A 20784-nucleotide genomic window follows, 5' to 3' on the forward strand; every position below is an offset into this window, starting at 1 on the left:
AGGACCTTTTTATTTACCGTACTGTGTATGGCATGGGTCTTAGGGTAGTCGCTGGTGTCGTATAAATCGAGGTGTTTTTTCATGTCCTCGTACACGTCCTCGGTTCGAATCTCCTTCAGCAGGGAATCCGTGTCAGTGTACAGCACTTCACACCTGTCGCCGTACTGTTTCTTGAGCTCGTTGTAGTAAAAGTCGTACATCAGGTGTTTGGATAAATCGAGGATGCTCATCCCCACGTAAACAGGCCGGTTGAATTTTATGTGGCTTTTCTTTATGTGTAGGGCAACCAGGTTGTCTGTGAATATCTTACTACGGTTGAATGCCGGACTGGCTATCAATCTCCTGAGCTTGTCTTCCTCACTCGACCGAACCAGCTTCACGGTCACGCGTTTCCTCAGGTTCTCCATAGTCTTACCAAACACCGAGTTGTTCATGAGCTTGTAGAGATTTTTCTCAAAATCACTGGTGGCTTTTTTTCGTAGGTCTGTGTTCATTCTGATGTAGGGCTCCATCCATGGGCTCTGGTCGAACATGAGCACCCTGTGTATTTTGGTCATCCTCATACCCAACGACAGGTACAGCTGTAGGTTGCGATAGTGAACGATGTACTTGGTCTTATTCATTAAGTTAGGCACGAGTTTTTCAACGTCTGTCACACGCCCACCTGACAAGTTATGTTGGTACTCAGACATCCAGTCTGGGTTAACCCTCATACGTTCGGGGGCCAGGGGGTAGCTGTTGTGCGATGTGTGTAATTCCTTGGTATACTCTAAGTCAACCTCGAGGATATAACCTTTGTTCGAATCTGGTGCAACCCCCATAACATCAACGTGGGGTACCCATTCGAATCCCCCTGTAGGTAGATACTGGCTCATGGCCCAGCCGTACAGGTTGTTTGCGTCGAGGTAGAGAATGTGATTGGTTGGATCGTAACCTTTCACGTATTGATTATTTGCTTTCGAGTATCGTTTGGATGCCATGGAAATCCCACCTCGCAAGCCTTTCTCAATGAATAGGTGCATGTCGTAATCTGTGAGCAATTCCAAATTAACTCCGGTCTTTTTAAGCAAGGCGTCCCACGACAGACCTGGGCTGGTGTAATACCATGCGGGGTCGAGTTTATACTGCTTGAAACACGTCCGCCTAAACGTCTCAAACACGTCGGCTAACAGCAGTACATCTGTCCTCAAGTACAGGTCGTGATAATCACCCAGGTTCTTACAACCCAGTTTATTCCATACGTTAGTCGCGTGCGAGTAATCATCTCGTGAGACGGACGCCTCATTCAGCTTGCTATAAAAGCAGTCAATAGGGGGTAGTCTGGTCTCGGTGAACTTGACCCAACTATCCATGTACTCATAGGGGTACACATCCTTCCTCATAAGCAGGGGTCTAGTCTCGGCGTCTGTGTATCGATCGGTGATAGGGAAGGTATTGTTGGCCTTGACCAGACTGTCGAGTGACGACAGGAGGAACTGAAACGAGTCAATGAACCTAAGTCCGTTTAAGCTGAAGGAGATGTATCTCTCCATGTTGTTGGGGATGCACGTTATATTACCATCGATTTTCGCGATGGCCTGCATGATCAAGTGTGAGTCGTACCCTCTCAAGTTGTGAAAGACAACGGGGATGTTTATTGTCTTAGGGTTGATTTTAAGCTTGAGTTTGCACGCGCTGTGAGCGGCGCCTCTATACTTACCAGTTATGTGGCAGTGATCTCTCACCGAATCACCGTTAAGTGGTGAGTCACACACGTGACAGTTAGTGCTACTAGCGTGAGCTAGCCTGTCGACTCGGGTCAGACGCATGGGAGCGATTTTATACAATGCATTCCTAATAATTTTTTCTTCCTCCTGCAAACACTTTAGAAACCTTTCAGCCGCGTCAGGGCCCCTATATACTACCGGAGCTTTCGTTTCCCCGTCACAACGGACGACAATGTATCCAAACGAACAGGCTTTATGCTCTTGTGTTTTGTGGGTGAAGGGAGCCTCGACGGCGGCATCACTGGTGGAATCCCCACCCACAACTAAGGCTTCGAAGTCGGCGTATATGATATAAGGCACAGACATTAGGTTCTTGTGGTTACTGAATTTTAGGATATTATCACCTTCCTTAGGCATGTCGACTCGTATGGCCGTCTGCCCCACACCTTGGCAATCCTTCCGGTGGGATTCTAATAAATCAGCTCGACTGAAACCGTGTAGGCATCGTACACAAAAGTGTTTTTCCCCATCGTGTTACGACTGGTCGTGCAACAACCGGCTGAGATGTTTTATCCATGTGTAGTGATACTTGTCACCTCGTTGGATCATGAATATATTGATAACTTGGCGATCCTTCACCGGGCTGACCCTGTGTACTATTGTTTTGTTACCTTCGTGCCCAAAGACATTTATAGCCATATTATTCTGTTTTTCTACTTTAGTGATCTGGGATATGGGGGTGGGTTCATCTATACCATCCCAGTTGAGCCCATCGTCTTGGGGATAGCTAGAAAGCCTATCTGAATGAGTGCCAGCTGGAAATAAGGCTGACCTGATAGCTAACCTCAGGCAATCGTTTCCTCTATTCTTAACGTTTACTATGGCATGTTTGTTCCTATAGTAGGGAGGCAAGGCTAGGTATGACCCGCCTCTGAACGGCACGTAGTTAGCTATGTCTAGATAGACATTATCGATTTTATCTACAGCCCACCCGGACCCCAAGTGTGTGTAGCGTTCTAGGTATTCTCGTATCTGCTGAAAACTGGTATCGATTGATGTGTCAATGGTCTCTGTATGTGTGACGACCTCTTGTTTACCTCGGAAGTAAGGCTGAACATACTCAGTGGCCCCTGTGGGGCCCCCAACCTGCTTATCGAGCGACATTTTCACTGTGATCTGAAACTTGATACTTCCTAGGTTATTTAGTTCCTGGTTGACCTTATCAGCTATCAGAGGCTTGATATCTGTAATGTCTATGTTTCTATCAACGTGCATGCGCCAACCTCTCAAATAGTTGCCTACAGCGCGCTCAGTGCGCACGAACTGTAGGTCAATAGCTCTATTATGTCGTAATAATTCTACAAGCTGTGGTTTTCTCATACGGGAATACCCGCCTAAACCCAAATCGTGTGCCTCGGCTTTCAGTTGTTTTACAGTGGGACGTGCTACAGGGGCATGTGATAACAATGCGGTTAACCCGGCTCTCCCCAGGTTTGAATAACCCGTGTATCCAAGCTGTTTTGCTTGAGCTTTTAATTGTGTTACCGTAGGAGGGGCTTCTAAACCTAGTAATCTCAACAATGCTGACTTCCGCATTCGAGAATACCCGATCACACCTCTCTGTTTTGCGACCCTCTTCAGCTCGCGTACAGTAGCCATAGTGTTTACACCTAAGAGAACCAATGTCTAATTGGTTCACAGTAAAGGGAGGTAACCCTTAAGTGGCTGTTTCACGCATTGGAGTCTATCTTGAGCAGTCGCCTACGTTCTTTTATGTAGCCTTTTTTATTCTTGTAGATGAGTTGATGTCTGACTACGTTCGCTCCGTGAGCTTTACATAGACAGTAGTGTCCTTTAACCCCGATACCACACACAGAACACGTGTAGTTAGGACTTCCCATATGGAAACAACAGAACCCCTGATTCCTGCATTTCCTACCACAGGCCTCGGTCTTCCCCATAAGTATGTATTCGCATCGGTATGGAGCGGGTCTCATGTTTACTTATATAGGTATTTTAATTTAATTGCTTCGCAACCAACGCAGTAGCTGCTATACCCAACACTATGAAGCCCAGTTCACGATTCATTTGTCCCTTGGATGGTGTGTAGTACTGAGCGAGTGTGGGTTTATTGAGCGGTTCCAATTGTTTACCAGTTAGTAGGTAGTATTCTTTCATTGCTTCATCGACATCGTTGAATGTTTGAACGGCATGGTTTTCACGCTGGAGTTGTTCGTTAATAAAATCGATCCTCTGGAGACGTTTTTTAGCGTACTCGGCCTGTGCTCTTTGTAATTTCTCAGTAGCGAGATCGTGCCGCTTCCTTTCTTCCTGTATTTCAGCCGCGTGATCATCTCGTAGTTTCGAGAAGAGGAAATTACTCCCGGAAAATGCCAGGGCATTCACTAACGCCCCACCGACCATCATAGCTATCGTGGCCATCCCTATATTTATTTCATTATATTATCAGGTATTATCCCTTGTTTTACTAGGATGTCTTTTGTGGCCATCGCCATACCAAGGTTCATTATGAGCATACCCATATCCTGCAGGTTGAAATCTAGCTTGATAGTTGGTTGTTTAAGCACCATTTTAGTCAACCGAGCGTACCCTACGGCTAGACTGGCGACCACTGTGGCGTGGTATGCGTCGTTGACGAACGTTTTCCCCTCAGACATTATGTATATGATATAAAATATTAAAATTATAACATGATATGCGGGTCAATAGTGGGGGTTACCTCACTGTTTGGAGGCACCTCACTGTTGTGGGGCTCACTGTGGGAGGGTATCCCCACGTATAACCATGTTATAACCACGGCAGCAGTTACACCTACAGCCAACAACAGTCGGGTTGGGTTGGCCACTTTATGTTGGTTACACCACCGTTTTTTACCGGCAGCTACTCTCTTAGGATTCTTCTGTCTGGTTACTGTTGGGGGCACCCCCACTGAATGTGTTTCCACCGTCACCTCGGGACTCACTGTTGGGGGTGGGGTCTCCACCACTGGGGTTTCCCTCACTGGGGTTTCCTGTGCAGCATCCATCTATACTATTATTATTATTCTTTCTCTCAAATTGACAATGTTTTGCTGTGATAATCGCCGCTGTCACTGGAGCCAACAACATACCATATTTGTGGTACAGCCCGCAGCTGATAGAGCTCACGGCGTGTTCGATAAAAGGGTCTTTCTCGAGGTCCTCCCACAGGTAAAGTCGGCGCTCTGGTGGAATGGGAAGGAAGTGTGATACAATACCGGTGTATATCTGGGTCATAGCCGATCCTATTGTCTTTGTCATTTCTGCTCCGAGCCGGGACTCGTATCTAGCGTACAGCTTATCGATTTCTTCGGCTGACATTTTGTGAATTTTATCCAGGGTGTAGTCTCCAAAGTAATGTTTGGCTTTGCCGCCAACAGCCAACGCCACCAGTTTCTCTCGCTTGGGGGAATCCCCCACACCCCCAGTGGGGGAACCCTCCAACGACAATTGTTCGAGCAATTCCTCACACTCCATCTTATAATATAACAAGTAAGATTTAGTTTTAACTATATAATACCCGATGCAGACAAAACACAGAGAAATGAAAGTTAAGTTGCACACAACAAACACTTCAAATATCATAGCTATGCTTAGCATTTGCTTAGCTTTGCTTAGCTTTGCTTAGCTTTGCTTAGCATACTATATATGCTACTGGTTGGTCGGTTTTTAGAACGAGCTTAGCGTGTTTAGTTTCAGCGAGCTGTTTCTTCACCCGTTCCCGTTCTAATTTACTCATCACATCGTTCTCTCTCAAACACTCCTCGAACGAATCCCTGTCCTTGCAGTGAAATAAGGCCACCCATCGCGTCTGCTCCCTGAGGTCTTTCAACACTGAGTTGAACTTCTGCGTTAGCACCCAGACGCTGTGATTTGCATGCCGGCCGGAGAAGGCCAGGTACGATAGCATGTCTCTCTTTTTTGTTATCTCGCGATTAGCGCTGCAGTCGTCCAGTATGAACAGCGTCGGTTCTCCTTTAAATTTCTCGTGAAGAGCTTTCAACCAGTCCTGCAGGTGTGTTCCAGGGTCGATTTTGTGTACCCAAGGTCGCGCGTACGTTTTATTCATGCTCAGAGTAGGGCACATGATAACGATGTTATCGAACACATCCTTGTAGTAACCCTCCAACATATCCAAGACGAAAACGGTCTTCCCACAGCCAGTCTGCCCGCACACTATGGCGCAGTGTGGGTCAGTGGGTAGTTGTAGGTACCCCCGGGGGGTGTGGGGCAGTGGGGACTGTTTATTGTTGGGGGGTGTGGGGGGGTACCCCCCATCAGTAGATGGCTTGCACGAATCTACCATTGTCTATATTAAGTTGCGCGTCCATAATAACGTACAGATATAATTTCAACTTACCAGCGGGTTGAGCCTTCTTAGTAATCTGGATGGTTATCCCTTCGCTGCCGTTATCTATACGGCGCCCGCTACCGTGCAATTTATCATCATCCGTGGATCGCATGTCCAACCATAGGGCGTACTTGGTGGTCAGGTATTCACCGATCTGCACGGAGCCTAGGTCCAGGTCCTTTGTTATATAATCGCCATATCAGATCAAAACATGACTTATGATATTAAAAAAGTGTTGGCCGACTACGAGAACAAACCCTTCCCGGGGCTCGAATTTACCGTTCGGGAACTGCGGGGGTTGGATCTGACGATGCAAACCATTCGCGGACATCTTGCGAAAAGCACGGCCAAAATGAGTGAGATAGACGACACCATCGCCTATGAAAAGAAAAAACTCGGTGAAACTGATGACGAGGCTCTGAAAGCCCACATCGAGAAACAAATACGTAATTTGGAAGAGGAAAGGCAGACCTGGCTGGAGACAGCATCCTCCTTCAAAGAAAAGCTTCGATCCCAGGTCAACCGTATACGGGAAACCATCAATCAAGTCCTCTACCGAGACACCACGTTAGCAGACAGGATTCGGATATTGTTCCGGGAGCAAGGGATCACCATCGCCAGCATTCTGACTGCATTGGGTTTCATCATATCAACCTTGGTGGTGTCACTGGTGGGGGGGAACCCCCACACCTGGCGGCGGGGGAACTCCCACAGGTGGTGGTATTAAAGACTGGATAAAAAAACTCGGGGAAGGCCTAGCTAAACTGGCTGGTAAAGCCGCCGAAGCCCTTCCCGGCATCCTGGGTAGCATCGTCTCGTGGTTGTTGGGCGCTCTGGCTTAAACTGCCATGTGGCTCAGTCAAAACATGTGGGCAGCCATCGTCGCCGTGGCGGGTCTGGTGTACGTAGCGGCTAAGAAATCTTTAACCAAATAAGACCCAAAGTTACCCCACCAACCACTAGGGCTGTTTTATTATCAATATGCTGCTGATAGGAGGCCTGAATATGGGGGGCCACCTCCTGTGGTGTTGGTTGAACTTTAGGCTCCGGGGGCGGCGCAACTATACCCGTTTCACGTGGTGGGATGTGTGGGATATAGGGGGTGTTAATATCTGGGTTGATACCCAACTTTTGACCCGCCGTGGCTATGACTATTTTGTTGTTATAACCCACCACTTTTTTTACTCTCAGTTGCATATCACTGGGAGCCATGTACAGCCCCACGCCGAACACGTAGTTGACTTTCGATCTGGCGTATTCTAACACGTTTTGGTAACGGTCGATGGCCCGCGGGAGATCAACTGGAGAATTTATAGCATCCTCAACGTTGGAAACGAACTGTTTCTGAGCGTCGTAAGCAGTTCCCTTACCGAGGATGTTGGAACGCGTCATCGACTGCGCACCCAACAGCGCCCACACGTACGTTCGAATCGAGTCGTTCACGCGTATTGTACCAGCACGAGTGAATTCTTTCGATGTTTTTGAGATCATTTTAGTCCAGGCTGTGGCTGCATCAGGATTGGTTTGCTTTATACAGCTGACATGGATCTTTTCATTCGTTGTGGGGCCTGTATGACGGTTTGGGTTGTATGAACCATCTTTAGAACCGGCATAATATGTTCCGGACCTGTAGAAGTACACGAGAACTATACCGAGACCATGGTTCACACCAGGAAGGCGAAAGTCTTTATTCGTTGGAATCTCAAACTCCCCACAAACACGTTCATAAGCGCGTCTATCATAGGGGTTAATCGTCATACTCCACGCTTTATCTTGGGGAAGAGGAGCACTTATTTCCTTCAATATTCGTCTCGTTTGATAATAAATATGAAACAAAATAACCGCCTTACTCAGTTCGTCTATACCGTAGTCTGGTGTCACACCCGACCCTGTCGTCGCACACCACACAGCAAAGTTGAGTTGGTTCTGCCAAAACTGCATTGGGTTTTGATTCCAGTTTACCACCGCCTGCGCGTTATTAACGGACACGATATAGTTTTCAAAGATATTAATAAAGGTTGTTTTAAACCCCGTACCATCTGCATTCACCACGATTTTCAAGTGTGCTAAATCCATATTATAATATATAAATTATATATTATAATATGTACATAACACTTCCAGGAATAACGAGCGGTGAGGCCGTTCAGCTGACGCACGCAATCGATAACACGTCAGGTCAACTCGAAGTCGCACTCTGCGATATCACCTACCTACCGCAATGGACTAACATCAACGCCAGCAACAATAAGCTGTTCGTCAGTGGAACTCGCAGTCAGATAACTGACGGCTACTACAGCGTGTGCTCTCTAAACGACGAGGTCTTCAAACCCCTTGGAGCCGAACTCAAGATGAACGACTCAAACGGCACAGTGGTGTTAATCAACAACGGAAGAACCTCCTTGAGGCTCGGCCGACCATTAGCGAGGATACTCGGTATGTCTCCTGACGAGATAAAACCAACAACAACCGTCACAGGCATGAAGTTACCCGACCTAGTACCGTACCGAGAGCTGTACATTCATCTCGATCAGGTGAGCACAACGTATAACATTCAAGGAGGTCACCCTTCCACTATACTGAGAGCAGTGCCGGTGAAAACTGAGAAATACAACGACGGTAGAACCGAGTCGTTTTCACCACGGCAGTATAAGAGATTAACCCAGGGCAACATACCTGAGCTGACAATATCGGTGTTAGATATAAATCATAATCCTGTAAATATAGGATACCTCAGCTTAACACTTCATGTAAAATGACCACCGCACAAGGGCCCGGAGTGAAAAAATGCGTCAATATCGGGATCTCCGACCTCGGAGACACACGCGGTTTCGACGCTCCCGGAGTAGATGGTAAATCATACGCCTTGCAACTGAAAAACAACATTTACAAACGCGTTGAAATCCCCTCCGGTGGAACCCTAAGTGATATAGTAGATACCACAAGAGCAACAGTCAACACTAAGTACGCCCTTGTCAACACCGGTAATAATAATTGGGTAATATACCCATCGTTCGGGGGTAAACTGTTCGACTTAGACGATGTTGAGAGCACTACCGTCGCCCGAAACAAGCCATATATGCTCGTCTTCACCGAAGATGACAAGTGGGTGTTGTTACCCGATAACGACTGGTTTATCAATATTAGACTCGTCTCTCCCTACGTGTTCACGGATAACAAAGACAACCACCTAAACAAAGTCGTGAACAATGGAACCATGCTCGTGGCTTACGTCCCAACTCAGAGACGTAGCGTAGTCGTCAGCCCAGTCAACACTGTGGCAGCCCACATGCTATCGAGTAAACCGGCCACACAAAACGTGAAATTGCAGTTGGTGTCTGAATTCGAAGGCATGGCCACTCTACTAGAGAGTCTACCGGCAAACTCAACACTGATCATCAAAGTCTACCTAGGGGAACCATTGGGGAATGATGTCGAGATCGTGAAGGGGATCAAACTCGGGTGGGGCAAACAACATCAGTATCAAGTTTGCAATGTTTACGTGCGGGTGGGTGTCGACTCCAAGACCAGTCTGCAGGGGGTCAACGTGATCGTGGAAAACAAGATATCACTAATCAATATCTTCCTGCCTAACAACATACACTTCATGGGTATGAAGTTAACCTCTGAATTATTATCAGAAAACCAGTTGGAAATTATATTGTAATAGTATAATAATGACCAGTCATCATCCCAACACTACGCTTAACGACCTAGGAGATACGGAGGGATTCGATCAGCCTGGTGAGGAAGATGAATTATATATCCTGCACTTCAAAGACAACGTGTACAGACGAGTGTCGTTATCAGATTTTAAAGAGCCCAAATGGCTGATCAACTTAACACTCACCTCACCTTATATCACAATAGACGAAAATGAGTGGATCTCTAAGATTAGGAACAACGGTATCTGGCCCGGGGATTTCATTCTGGAGAGGGGATTAGTACCCATGATATCTCCTGATATCGAAAAAAATGGGTTAAGGACTATAGTAAAAAATAAATTAACATTTAGCAATAATCCTTATATCAAAGATCTTGTTAATAGAAGATTCTCCCCTTTCACACTCATCATAGAAGTCTTCTTTTGGGTTTTAGGCAATGAAAACCCCCCAAGAGTATGCCAAATTTTACCCGGGGTGTCAATCCACTGGTATGACGAACACATAAACCAATATTGTCGTATTGTTATACAACAGGATACCCCCACGGGCCCTATAACCAGCTTAATAAGCCTCCGTGGGGTTTTTATTACAACAGGAAAGTCTATTAGATTCTCACCTATTACCCTGACTAGTTGTCTAGAACTTGTAGACTTCAAATTCATTGATAGAATATTAACTGAACCCCAATTAAAATATCTTCCAAAATATATATTATAGGATGGGTCTGTACCCAGTCGTAGAGGAAGTAGCGAAGACGCTGGAAACCGTAGATGGGTTCCGCTTGAGGCAGTTATGTGATGTGAAACGCCAACTAGAACAAGACCGTGACACGCGGAAAGCTCTATGTAAAAAGTACAATAGAGCTTTCAATATCGTGGACGGGGCTGACACTACCCTTATGGCAACCAGCATGGGACTAGGGGCGGAAGGCGTTGGGTTGTTGGCTACCATCGTGGCTGCACCTATAGTGCTAGGTTTTGAAATAACAGCTGGGGTGGCAGGGGTGTTAGGGTTGGCGCTTAAGTTAGTATCACGCAGACTTCATCGTAAGGCATTGAAACACGACGAGATCAGGGTTCTGGCCGAAGCAAAGCTCAACACAGTGAGTGAGCGTATTTCCACGGCACTCTCTGATAGTAAGATCTCAGAAGAGGAGTTTCGTTCAATCCTCTCTGAACTCACAAAATATAACGGAATGAAACAAGATATTCGGTCCAAGTCTCGTAAGTCTGCTATCAGCGAGGACGAGAAAAAAAAGTACATAGAACAGGGGATACAAAAAGCCCAGCAAGCCTTTATTACGAACACCAAAGAGATCATAGGCGGTTCACGTTAAACTGTTTCATCGATATAAACGTGACATAGGCACGCCAACTTTTTTGTAGTAGTGGTAATAATAGCAAGAGCTAAGGACCCAACCAAAGCCTTAGTTAGTAAATAAGGTGTTGTAGAGACTTTTCTTGAAAGTGGTCCAGAGAAACAGATACCAGATAGGGCCCTAGTGAGGTATCTATACCAGCCGGGGGAACACGAGGGTGATAGCCGTAAGCGAGCCACCGATCCTATATGGTCAGTCAAAACTTACAACATAGATAAAGTGGATATGAAAGCCGACGAACCTAACTTGTACTACTTGAGGGATGGGCCGGGTAGGGGGTTTGTAAGAGAAGAATTATTGATCGTACCGTACGGCACAGTGTTACCTCCAACACACGTTAAGTAGTAGGGGTAATAGTAGCAAGAGCTAATGACCCAACCAAAGCCTTATTTAGTAAATAAGGCTTTGTAGAGACATTTCTTGAAAGTGGTCCAGAACTGTCATTGTATATACTACTCAGCCTGCCAAAATCTTAAAAATGCTGACCATCTGTTATACAAGATGTGGCCCATCATAATTATTATTCAAAATTTTAATGTTGTGACCCAATAATGATTATTACCTAATTAATGACAAAAATATACAGGAAATACACACTCGTGACGAGCGTAAAACTAATCTCACTCACTCACTCACTATCAGACCTCTTATTGGCCTTGGGGCGGTGGGGTAACCTAGTGGTGAAAATGTTCACTCATCACGCCGAAGACCAGCTTTCGATTACCCAGACTGGTACAATGTGTGAAGCCCATTTTCTCATGTTCCTCGCTGTGATATTGCTTGATTATTGCTAAAAGTGGAAAACTAAACTCACTCGCACTTACTGGCCTCTCTCAGTTATGTAATACTTGTTATTCAATTGCATATTTTTATTAATGTTAATCTGCTGTTTTTCGAAACATACTATGTATAATATTCCTCTCAACATTTGATTGTAAGCTATGGTGTATGAAGTTGCATGTTTCATTGGTAAAGAAGCTGTTCATCCAGAAGGCTTCAAAGTTCTTGTGAAAGCAGGAAACCAAGGTCATAAGACACAAGCTTTCAATATTTTACAAGCTGTAGTAAACCTAATGTGTATCATAGGCTTAGGATTGTTGTAGCACTATCGTTTTTTATCACAACCCAGAAATGTAGTTGTGCAATAGAACTCATGCATAAGGGATTGTGAGAATATTGTTCAATCTTCCTCATTGTACTGACACGTAAGTCAGTATGTTCTTAGCCTGGGATGTTACAGTAGAAGCCTATTTCGTCCATTGTTCAGTTGAAATGTGGGTGGTTTATTCGACCAGGGATCAACTGGCAATTAAGGCCAAAATTCCAAATGAAATGGGAAGATTTTTAAAAATGTACAAGCACAACATGATGAAAGGGAGTCATTAAGTTGTGCACTTTGTGTTTTGCAGTTCAGCCGTGATCAACAAACGCAGTTTGAAGAAAGGTAAGATTTGTAGATATCTATTTTTGCAAACTGTTAGCTGGCTGTTCATGTATTAAGAGGTGTTTCAGAAAATTGTGTATTATTAAGTGTTTCCCAAGGTTGTCAATATCCCTCTTGTTGGTTTCCGAGGGTTGTCTTTATCCTTCTTGTTGGTTCCCCAGGGCTGTCTATATCCTTCTTGTTGGTTCCCAGGGCTGTCTATATCCCTCTAGTTAGTTCTCCAGGGCTGTCTATATCTTTCTGGTTGGTTCCCCAGGACTGTCTATATCCTTCTTGTTGGTTCCAAGGACTGTCTACATCCTTCTAGTTGGTTCCCCAGGACTGTCTATATCCTTCAAGTTAGTGCCCCAGGGCTGTCTATATCTTTTTAGTTGGTTCTCCAGGGCTGTCTATATCCTTCTTGCTGATTCCCAGAGCTGTCTATATTCTTCTAGTTGGTTCCCCAGGGCTGTCTATATCCTTCTTGTTGGCTCCCCAGGGTTGTCTATATCCTTCTTGTTGGATCCCCAGGGCTGTCTATATTGTTCTTGTTGGTTCCCAGGGTAGTCTATATCCTCCTTGTTGGTTCACTGTTATTTGTCAATATCCCTGTTATTTGTACCTCAGTATTGTCTACATCCTTTTTTGGCTTTCCCATGGTTGTCTATATCCTTCTTGCTGGTTCCCAAGAGCTGTCTATATCCTTCTTGTTGGTTCCCCAAGGGTTGTCTATATCCTTGTTGGTTCCCCAGGGCTGTCTATATCCTTCTTGTTTTTTCCTCAGGGCTTGTTATACCTTTCGTGTTGGTTCCCCAGGGTTGTCAATATCCCTCTTCTTTGTACCTCAGTATTTTCTATATTATTCTTTGGCTTTCCCATGATTGTCTACATCCTTCTTGTTGTATCCCCAAGGTTTTCTATATCCTTCTTGTTGACTTTACATCTGTTGTGAGTCTTTGTTAGAATAGGTCAGCAGAGACTCATGATGTTTGTAAGACAAGACCTATGGTGAATGAGCATGAGTGGTTACTCCTGACCATCTCAAGCCTTGACTAAATGCAGGTCACTGTGGTATTTCTGGAATACAGCAGTGGTGGGTATTCTAGTGGTTAAAGTGTTTGCTCGTCATGCTGATAACTCAGGTTCGATTCCCCACATGGGTACAATCTGTGAAGCCCATTTTTGGTGTCCCCCCAACTGTGGTATTGCTAGAATTTTGATGAAAGCTGCATAAAACTCAATCACTCCCTCACTCTGGAATACAGCTAAATGTGGCATTGAACAAACAAACATGAGCATGATAGACTGACATCGTATTGTCAGAATTCTTAAAACCTGTTGCACCTCTTGCTGACAAAGAAAGGTAAAGCATCTATTATTCTGCTTTAGTAGCACTGAAGTTTTTGTCCACAAAATCAGTGCAAGCTTCACAAATACATCTACATGAATTCAGAAGTATTGAAAAGATACCTTTTTGTCCTGTAAACATTGTATGGGAAACAATTGTTTTCTCTAATTCATAGATTCCAATATTTAACATTTTAACGTTGCTTACAGATCAACCAACAAATCAGGAACTACCACACTGCATAGGAAACCAGAAGACACACCAAACAAACCTTCATCATCAGAGAACGTGGATAAACATGACACCAAATGTTTTTTGTCAACATCAACATCCAGTCAGGACATTGCAGTGGACACGGAGTCACCATGGTCACCACCTTCACCAAAATCTGATGACTCAGAGATGGAACTGGCACTGGAACCTTCCCAGAAAAAAGCAAAGGACTTTGAACCAGGAGGTTTGGCAAGTGCTAGTTCCCCAGATGATAATGAAGACTGGTATGGGCCAGTGCCACCAAAGAAACCTTCTTGTAACCTTTCTCCCTCACAAAAATCTGCTGGGGTTAAAAGTCATGAGTTGGCGGTCATGGAGATATTAGAACAAAAATCAAAAGATGACCAAAGTGCCACCAAACAAAAAGAACTGCCCCAAGAGTCCCTGACCAAGACAAGCACTAATAGTACTTTCAAAGGTTGCTGGATAGAAGTGGGGAAAATATCAAAAAAGGGTCCTAAAACTCAGTATCGCAAATTTATGTTGGACAAGGATGCAAAATGTTTAAAAAGTGAAATATCTGAAAAAGATCATGATTCAGGGACCAATTCTAGTCCACATAAAAAGGTAAAAGAACACAAAAGTGGCAGGAAGTCATCTGGTGATTCTGATAACTGTCTGCATCCTGAGTGGTCATCTGATGAGGTAGGGATGCGGAGGCTGGAAGAGGCATGCACAATGTCTCTCCATCATGCCTCCAAACACAGCTTCACCAGAGAGATCCTTGAACCTCGAGGGTCTGGAACACATATGACTAATATCAAGACAGATAATTTGTCTCACAAGAAGACCATCAGCTCTCTGGAAAAAATCAGAGCCCAGGAGATCCTCCAGATTGACACCAAACTGAAATCATCAAGGAAAACTCCACAGTATATAAACTCTGAGGAAGATACACCAAACAAAGATGAGCATTTTGATGCCAGTGTTGAACGTGAATCTTCATCCAGTTCCAGACCCTTCTTTCTTAGGTTCACCCCTCATCGCCTCAGCTATCAGTCTCCTCTAGCTGTGTTCACTAGCATGGAGGAGACCCGATTGTCCACTGACTTGCATCCAAGTAGAAAGAAGATGTATCTGCCATCAGAGGACACCTCTACTGCAGTTGTATCCAAACCGAAAGGCGTGAAATTGCTGCAAGAGAGTCCCTTTTCTGCAATACCTTTGAAGGATAGAAATGACCTTGATTTTATTGATTCAGAGCTGGAGAAATCATATGATGAAACATTTCCTGACTCAAGTGATGCTTTGAGATTACATAAACATATTGGTAATTAAGTTTCTTTGTTGTATTTACGTCCTTTTTTACAGTATTTTCTTACTTAAAAATGTTCTTTTCAAATTTGAATTCCTCACAGGTTTTGACCTTTAGAACATTTTGATATTTTGTGCCAAAATCATTTGAGAGAAATTGTAATATGAGAGATCATGTCACTAACATACATTACACATTGCTATTCAGAAATCTGACTGGTGTGTTAGTTATACTGCAGTATAATGAAGCAGAGTGTGACACCAATCCACAATCTTTTAAACTAAATTAAATTACAATACTCTTAAAATCAACAGATTCAAGGACCAAGAAGATGATTTCCCTTGTGCCGTACCCTGTGATTGATGCCTCCTTCCAGCAAAGTATGGCAGAATCCACTAATCTAAAGCTGGACCCGGATGATGATACCAGGAGGCAGCATGGGTCTGAGGGACATGTTACTGTGCCCAGGGATGGCAGCAGGAGCAGGATAAGCAGCACCAGCACCACCTCAGACACCCCAGTGGAGACATGTGATTCGAGCCTCATAACTGCAGCTAAACATCCACAACAAAGCAAATGTCCATATTTGAGCAAAAGAAAACTGTCTTCATCTCCCAACAGACACAATTTGAAAGACACGTTGGAATCACGATCAGTTTCTTCAAAAAACAGGTCAATGTCTCCAAAATGGTCAAGATCAAGGTCAAGGTCTATGTCTCCACTGAATGTCTCCAAGAAAATGTTGACTGCAACAAGAAAAAGGTCTAGATCTCCTTCACCTAGCTCTTTATTGTCTCCAACAAGAATTAAAAGAAATATTCAAAAGTCTCAGTCTTCATCCCGATCTTCATCACCTTGTAAAAGATCTCCGGTGAGATCAAGATCTTCTTCACCTACGTACCTACTGCCTGTTTGTTCTCGGAAAAGGTTACGATCACCCAACAGGTCACAGAACAGGTCTAGGTCACCATCACCCAGGAACAGATCAGAATCCCCACTCAAATGGAAGAAATGTATGTCTCCTAGAAGATCCAGGTCAAGGTCACTCACATCTGACAACACATCAAATTTGACTAGCAATCAATCAAGGTCTCCTAGCAACAGGCAAAGACAGGAAGATGGGGAGCCCACATCTCAAACCAGTCACAACTGTGGGAAGAATACTTTGACCTCAACCCATAAGTCCAATCGATGGGAGAGGAAGGCCTTGTCTCGTGGACAGATGCAGCGGGTTTACCTGAAAAAGCAAGAACTAGAGGCGGTATGTTTTTTTTGTTCATAATTCAGCAGTGTTAATAGTTACAGCAAATCAAGTTCAGTCTTGTTTTATACATTTGTTTACAAATCTGCTATTTAAAAAATGTTGATGTAGGAATAAAAAAAGCACAGTGTCTTTCCCTTTGTATGGTTGATTCACAGCATTCATACACAATTATTAGGACCATACGTCTGAATATTGATTATTTAAGGGGCGACATTATAGTTTATCTTACTAAACACCACAATGTAAATTTTGAACTGTTTGAAGCTTGGGTATCGGATAGCTCACTTCAGCCAACCTGTTTGAATCAAACGATTTGAATCTTGCATCTTGCTGTTTTTTTCCACAGGTATTGTCTTTGTAAATTCGCTTGTCTGTAATCCCCCTTCTTAATATTCACAGTTATGTATTGGAATGTGAGGTATATCTTTTTGTAGCCACTAATAGATTTGGCAGATGACACATTTTGAGTTATCTTCCCACCATTGATTTGCAATACGTTGGTTATTTGCATGCGTTATGCATGATTCAGTGTTATTTGAGATAAAGAAGTACTACCACAAAGTATGGAAGGAGTTGCTATCTGCAGCAGGGTGCATTGCAAAGTACCTTGCTTGTAAGTGAGGTACATTGAAAATACTAGAAGACAGCTTAGCCAATCAGAGAGCATCATTTATGTTTCAGGTATAATAATATATAATATGATTTGTTCATTGGTGTACATGGATTGATGTACCCTCTATGTTTGCTTATGTTCCCTGAGCCCTTGAACATAAAGAAGCATAGAGGGTACATCAACACATGCATCTCAGCAAACACTTCACTGTTGATTTTGAACTCTTTGAACAACAGGTATGGGATGATAATAAGGAGTACCTGATTTAGGTAATTAGTCAACAGATTCTAGAAGATGACAAGAGAAACAAATTTAGAGATAATTCCCTTCCATCAATATGCGTTTGCAAAACATTGGTAATTTCCATTCATCATATGCAAATCAATTATCTGAGACAAAAAATTACTCAAAGTACAAAATAGACAACTGCGTGGTCAGATTACTGTTATACATAAATTAAACATAATCCAGTGAAGAATTTCTTAGATAAATGTTGTAAAATATGGCAGTTGGGGTGAACACTTAGATGTTGGAATCCTTGATGTTTCAAAACAATGGTGGCACCTTTGTTTATTCACTTAGCAGTGTGGTAACATACCATATTTGGGATTTGTTAAGTACAGATTCTAGAACGTGTGTTGGGTTGAGTCCCATCTACGATTTGGGCCTGCACCCTCAGAGTCACCTAACTGCCAGCACACAAAGTCAAGACGGCAGACCTGTTCAGCCACTGAGACTTCACAGCATGGTAGTAGTTGCTTATACAAAAATCATGTGCTTGTCACTCTGCCTGCCTGGGTGTGATAACAAGTATATTCTGCATATAATGCATGCTGGTTGTGGTTATTTGATTGCTTAAATTGTCTGTATGCAGGCTTTCAAGAGTGACTGTGAGACCATCTGTAATGTGACCAAGGTACTTTTGAGGTGAGTGTTGACTGCTGCAAATTAGGGGTGGGTAACAAGGATTTGTTAGACTCAGTACCATCATAGCAGTGTCAATAATGAGTCTTAGTTCACTGAGACTGGTCCGATCAGGTGTCTGCACTGGGAAGTTACAATACCAATTACAATGCTTCATACATTTCTTGCCATGCAAGAGTCTGTTGACTTTCTTTTCAATGTTGAAATAGATTAAACTGCCAAACACATTTATTGCAGATGTACCCTGAAAGAGGTTGAAGGAGTTGCATATATTTTTTATAAGGTTTCAGACCTGTCAGTTTGTCTGTATGATTTCTTCCTGAAATCGGAGTCGGACAGCAAGCAAACTTTCATGGTTGCAGCCAACATCTTTGTTGACATTGGCAAACTGGGTTGTAATGCCTCATCTGATTGGCTACTGTGAGAAGGTGGAGCCAGGAAAGGGAGGTAATAGAGCTGTAGATGCCTCCAGGGTGGTAGTGGAAGTTTATCAGAATGTATACCTTGGAGGTTATGGATTTTTGTTTCAAGACACTCATTTGATTATCTTTGTCTCACATACTCAGTCATGCACTCTTCTTTGTTCCAGTAAGGATCCTAGTCTGGAAAAAGAGATGTGCAATAGTGCTAAGAACACTCTGATCGATCTTGGCGCCAAGTTCGTCAGCCAACTCCAAGAGTTCATCGATTCACTCAGCTCCCATGTCCCAAGGTCAAGACAAAAGGCACCCTAGTACTGCAGTCATCCATATGGTGCTGTCCTGACAAGCCACGTGTATTGATAGTCATGGCACAGAGTATCAAATCGAATTACTTTTCTCGTGATTTTTGTATGCTTATAAATTTTGGAACCACAGATGTCCAAGAAGAGGAAATCACTAGAAATCCAAGTAGCAATATCTTGGTCAGTAGTATTTTCAGTGGGGGTACAAGTATAGGGTACCACAGTGGTATTGTATTGGATGATTTTTGTTCCGAATACCTTGGTACCTCATGGTTTTATGGGTGGTTAATGTTGTGTTGAATACTGAGGGGTACAAATACATGGTTCCCTAAGCAGTTGATTTGTTGGTTAAGTTTTTACTGGCTAGCGATGACTTTGTGGATGGGATCATAAAGTCATTGAAGACAGGTAAGTAGTAAGTTGAGTACAAGTGTTGGGTTCTCTGGTCTTTAGGCTATTATCAACTACAGTATCCACAAAATATTGTAACCGCTTGGTACCACACAGAACTTTAACTATCATACAGGTTTGTGAATTGCCCTCAACTAATCACTGAATGTAGGGTTGAATAAATACTGAGTCCATCAATGTCCACTCTGATGTGACTTAACAGCCATTTCTCAGTCAATCTCCACATGATGACGATGACAAACTGTTTGATTCTTTAATAGGCAGGTAATACCATGTCGTGAGAGACAAGTTGTAATTCCTCTCTGATGAATCCTCTAGGCGGCCTGTTTTTCAAGAGGTAAAAGTTCGGTTCACCATCTTTGATGTGGACTAGGTTGAAGTTGTTCTTTTTCATGGACCATATTGATGAGTGGCATGTTTTCTACTTCCTCCCTCGTATTCATCCGGCTGATACAGCCTGCTTCAACAGGTCTCATGCCCATGAGCCTGGTGACTTTGTTGTTGGTGGCAGCCACCACTCATGCAAACGTATTTACTGGTATATTTCTGGGATGGATTGAATCCTGAGAACACTGGCAGGAGAAGCGGCGTTTGGGTAAGGTGCAGGTAGAAGCGGAAAGGAAACGTCATGATTTTGCCATCGAGAAATAACAAGCCTCACAAGCATACTACGTGATGAAACACATGCAGAGAATAGTTTTTTTGCAACTCCAGTGAGAGGGTCACACCACTGAACGTTGACGAATCCATGAACATGTATTATCTTGTCACCGGAAAAGACTCGAACCTGTCGATGACAAACTCACACTCTTGTAGTATTACACACTTTCCCCAGAACAGAAAGATCATGAGTTCATTTTCATGGCAGTAGATTTAGAGGCAACTGTGTTGATTGTCAGTCTTAGACATATATCTTTGTGCATATTGTGACAATGAGACACATTCCTTATTGTTGCATACACATAGTTCTGGGAAGAGTTGAGACTTGTCGCAAAAACTGCAGGACCAAATACTGTTGGAAACACATGACGTCTATCCAAAAGTGTTTTGTGAACTACACGTGTTTGGTGTGCAGTATTTGAGTGAAATGTCATTATAGGTCATCATGAAACTGACTTATTTATGATAAAAAGATTATCTCAATGAACGTAATCCACTACTACCAGAATAAAAAAGGTAAGAAAGAAATGAGTCACCTTAAATTATGGTGTTGTGTTGATAAATGAATTGAGACCTGTTGCAATCCATCACACACTAGAATTTATTTTAGAAATGAGTTGCCTTAACTATGGTGTTGATATCTTTGTTAGACTGAGTGGCCATGTTGTTTGACTTGACGACTTCGTGCTCACACCCATGAGTGCCACTGTTAGACTGAGCGGCCATGTTGTTTGACTTGACGACTTCGTGC

At 43.6% G+C, this 20784-nt stretch overlaps 1 protein-coding gene across 2 annotated transcripts in view; it reads left to right on the forward strand.

Annotated features, from left to right (window-relative positions):
- Positions 1-19241, forward strand: part of LOC137296346 (NK-tumor recognition protein-like) — a 33585-nt gene extending 14344 nt beyond the window's left edge. For both annotated transcript variants that reach the window (XM_067828121.1, XM_067828122.1), the window contains exons 5-9: positions 12548-12582; positions 14119-15452; positions 15752-16698; positions 18189-18241; positions 18828-19241. In XM_067828121.1, the coding sequence (XP_067684222.1) occupies positions 12548-12582; positions 14119-15452; positions 15752-16698; positions 18189-18241; positions 18828-18972 (2514 nt within the window). In that variant the 3' untranslated portion in view covers positions 18973-19241. The remainder of the gene's footprint in view (positions 1-12547; positions 12583-14118; positions 15453-15751; positions 16699-18188; positions 18242-18827) is intronic.
- Positions 19242-20784: the final 1543 nt, after the last annotated feature.

This window comes from Haliotis asinina, chromosome 9, assembly GCF_037392515.1.
Source record: "Haliotis asinina isolate JCU_RB_2024 chromosome 9, JCU_Hal_asi_v2, whole genome shotgun sequence".
NCBI classification, from domain to species: Eukaryota; Metazoa; Mollusca; class Gastropoda; order Lepetellida; family Haliotidae; genus Haliotis; species Haliotis asinina.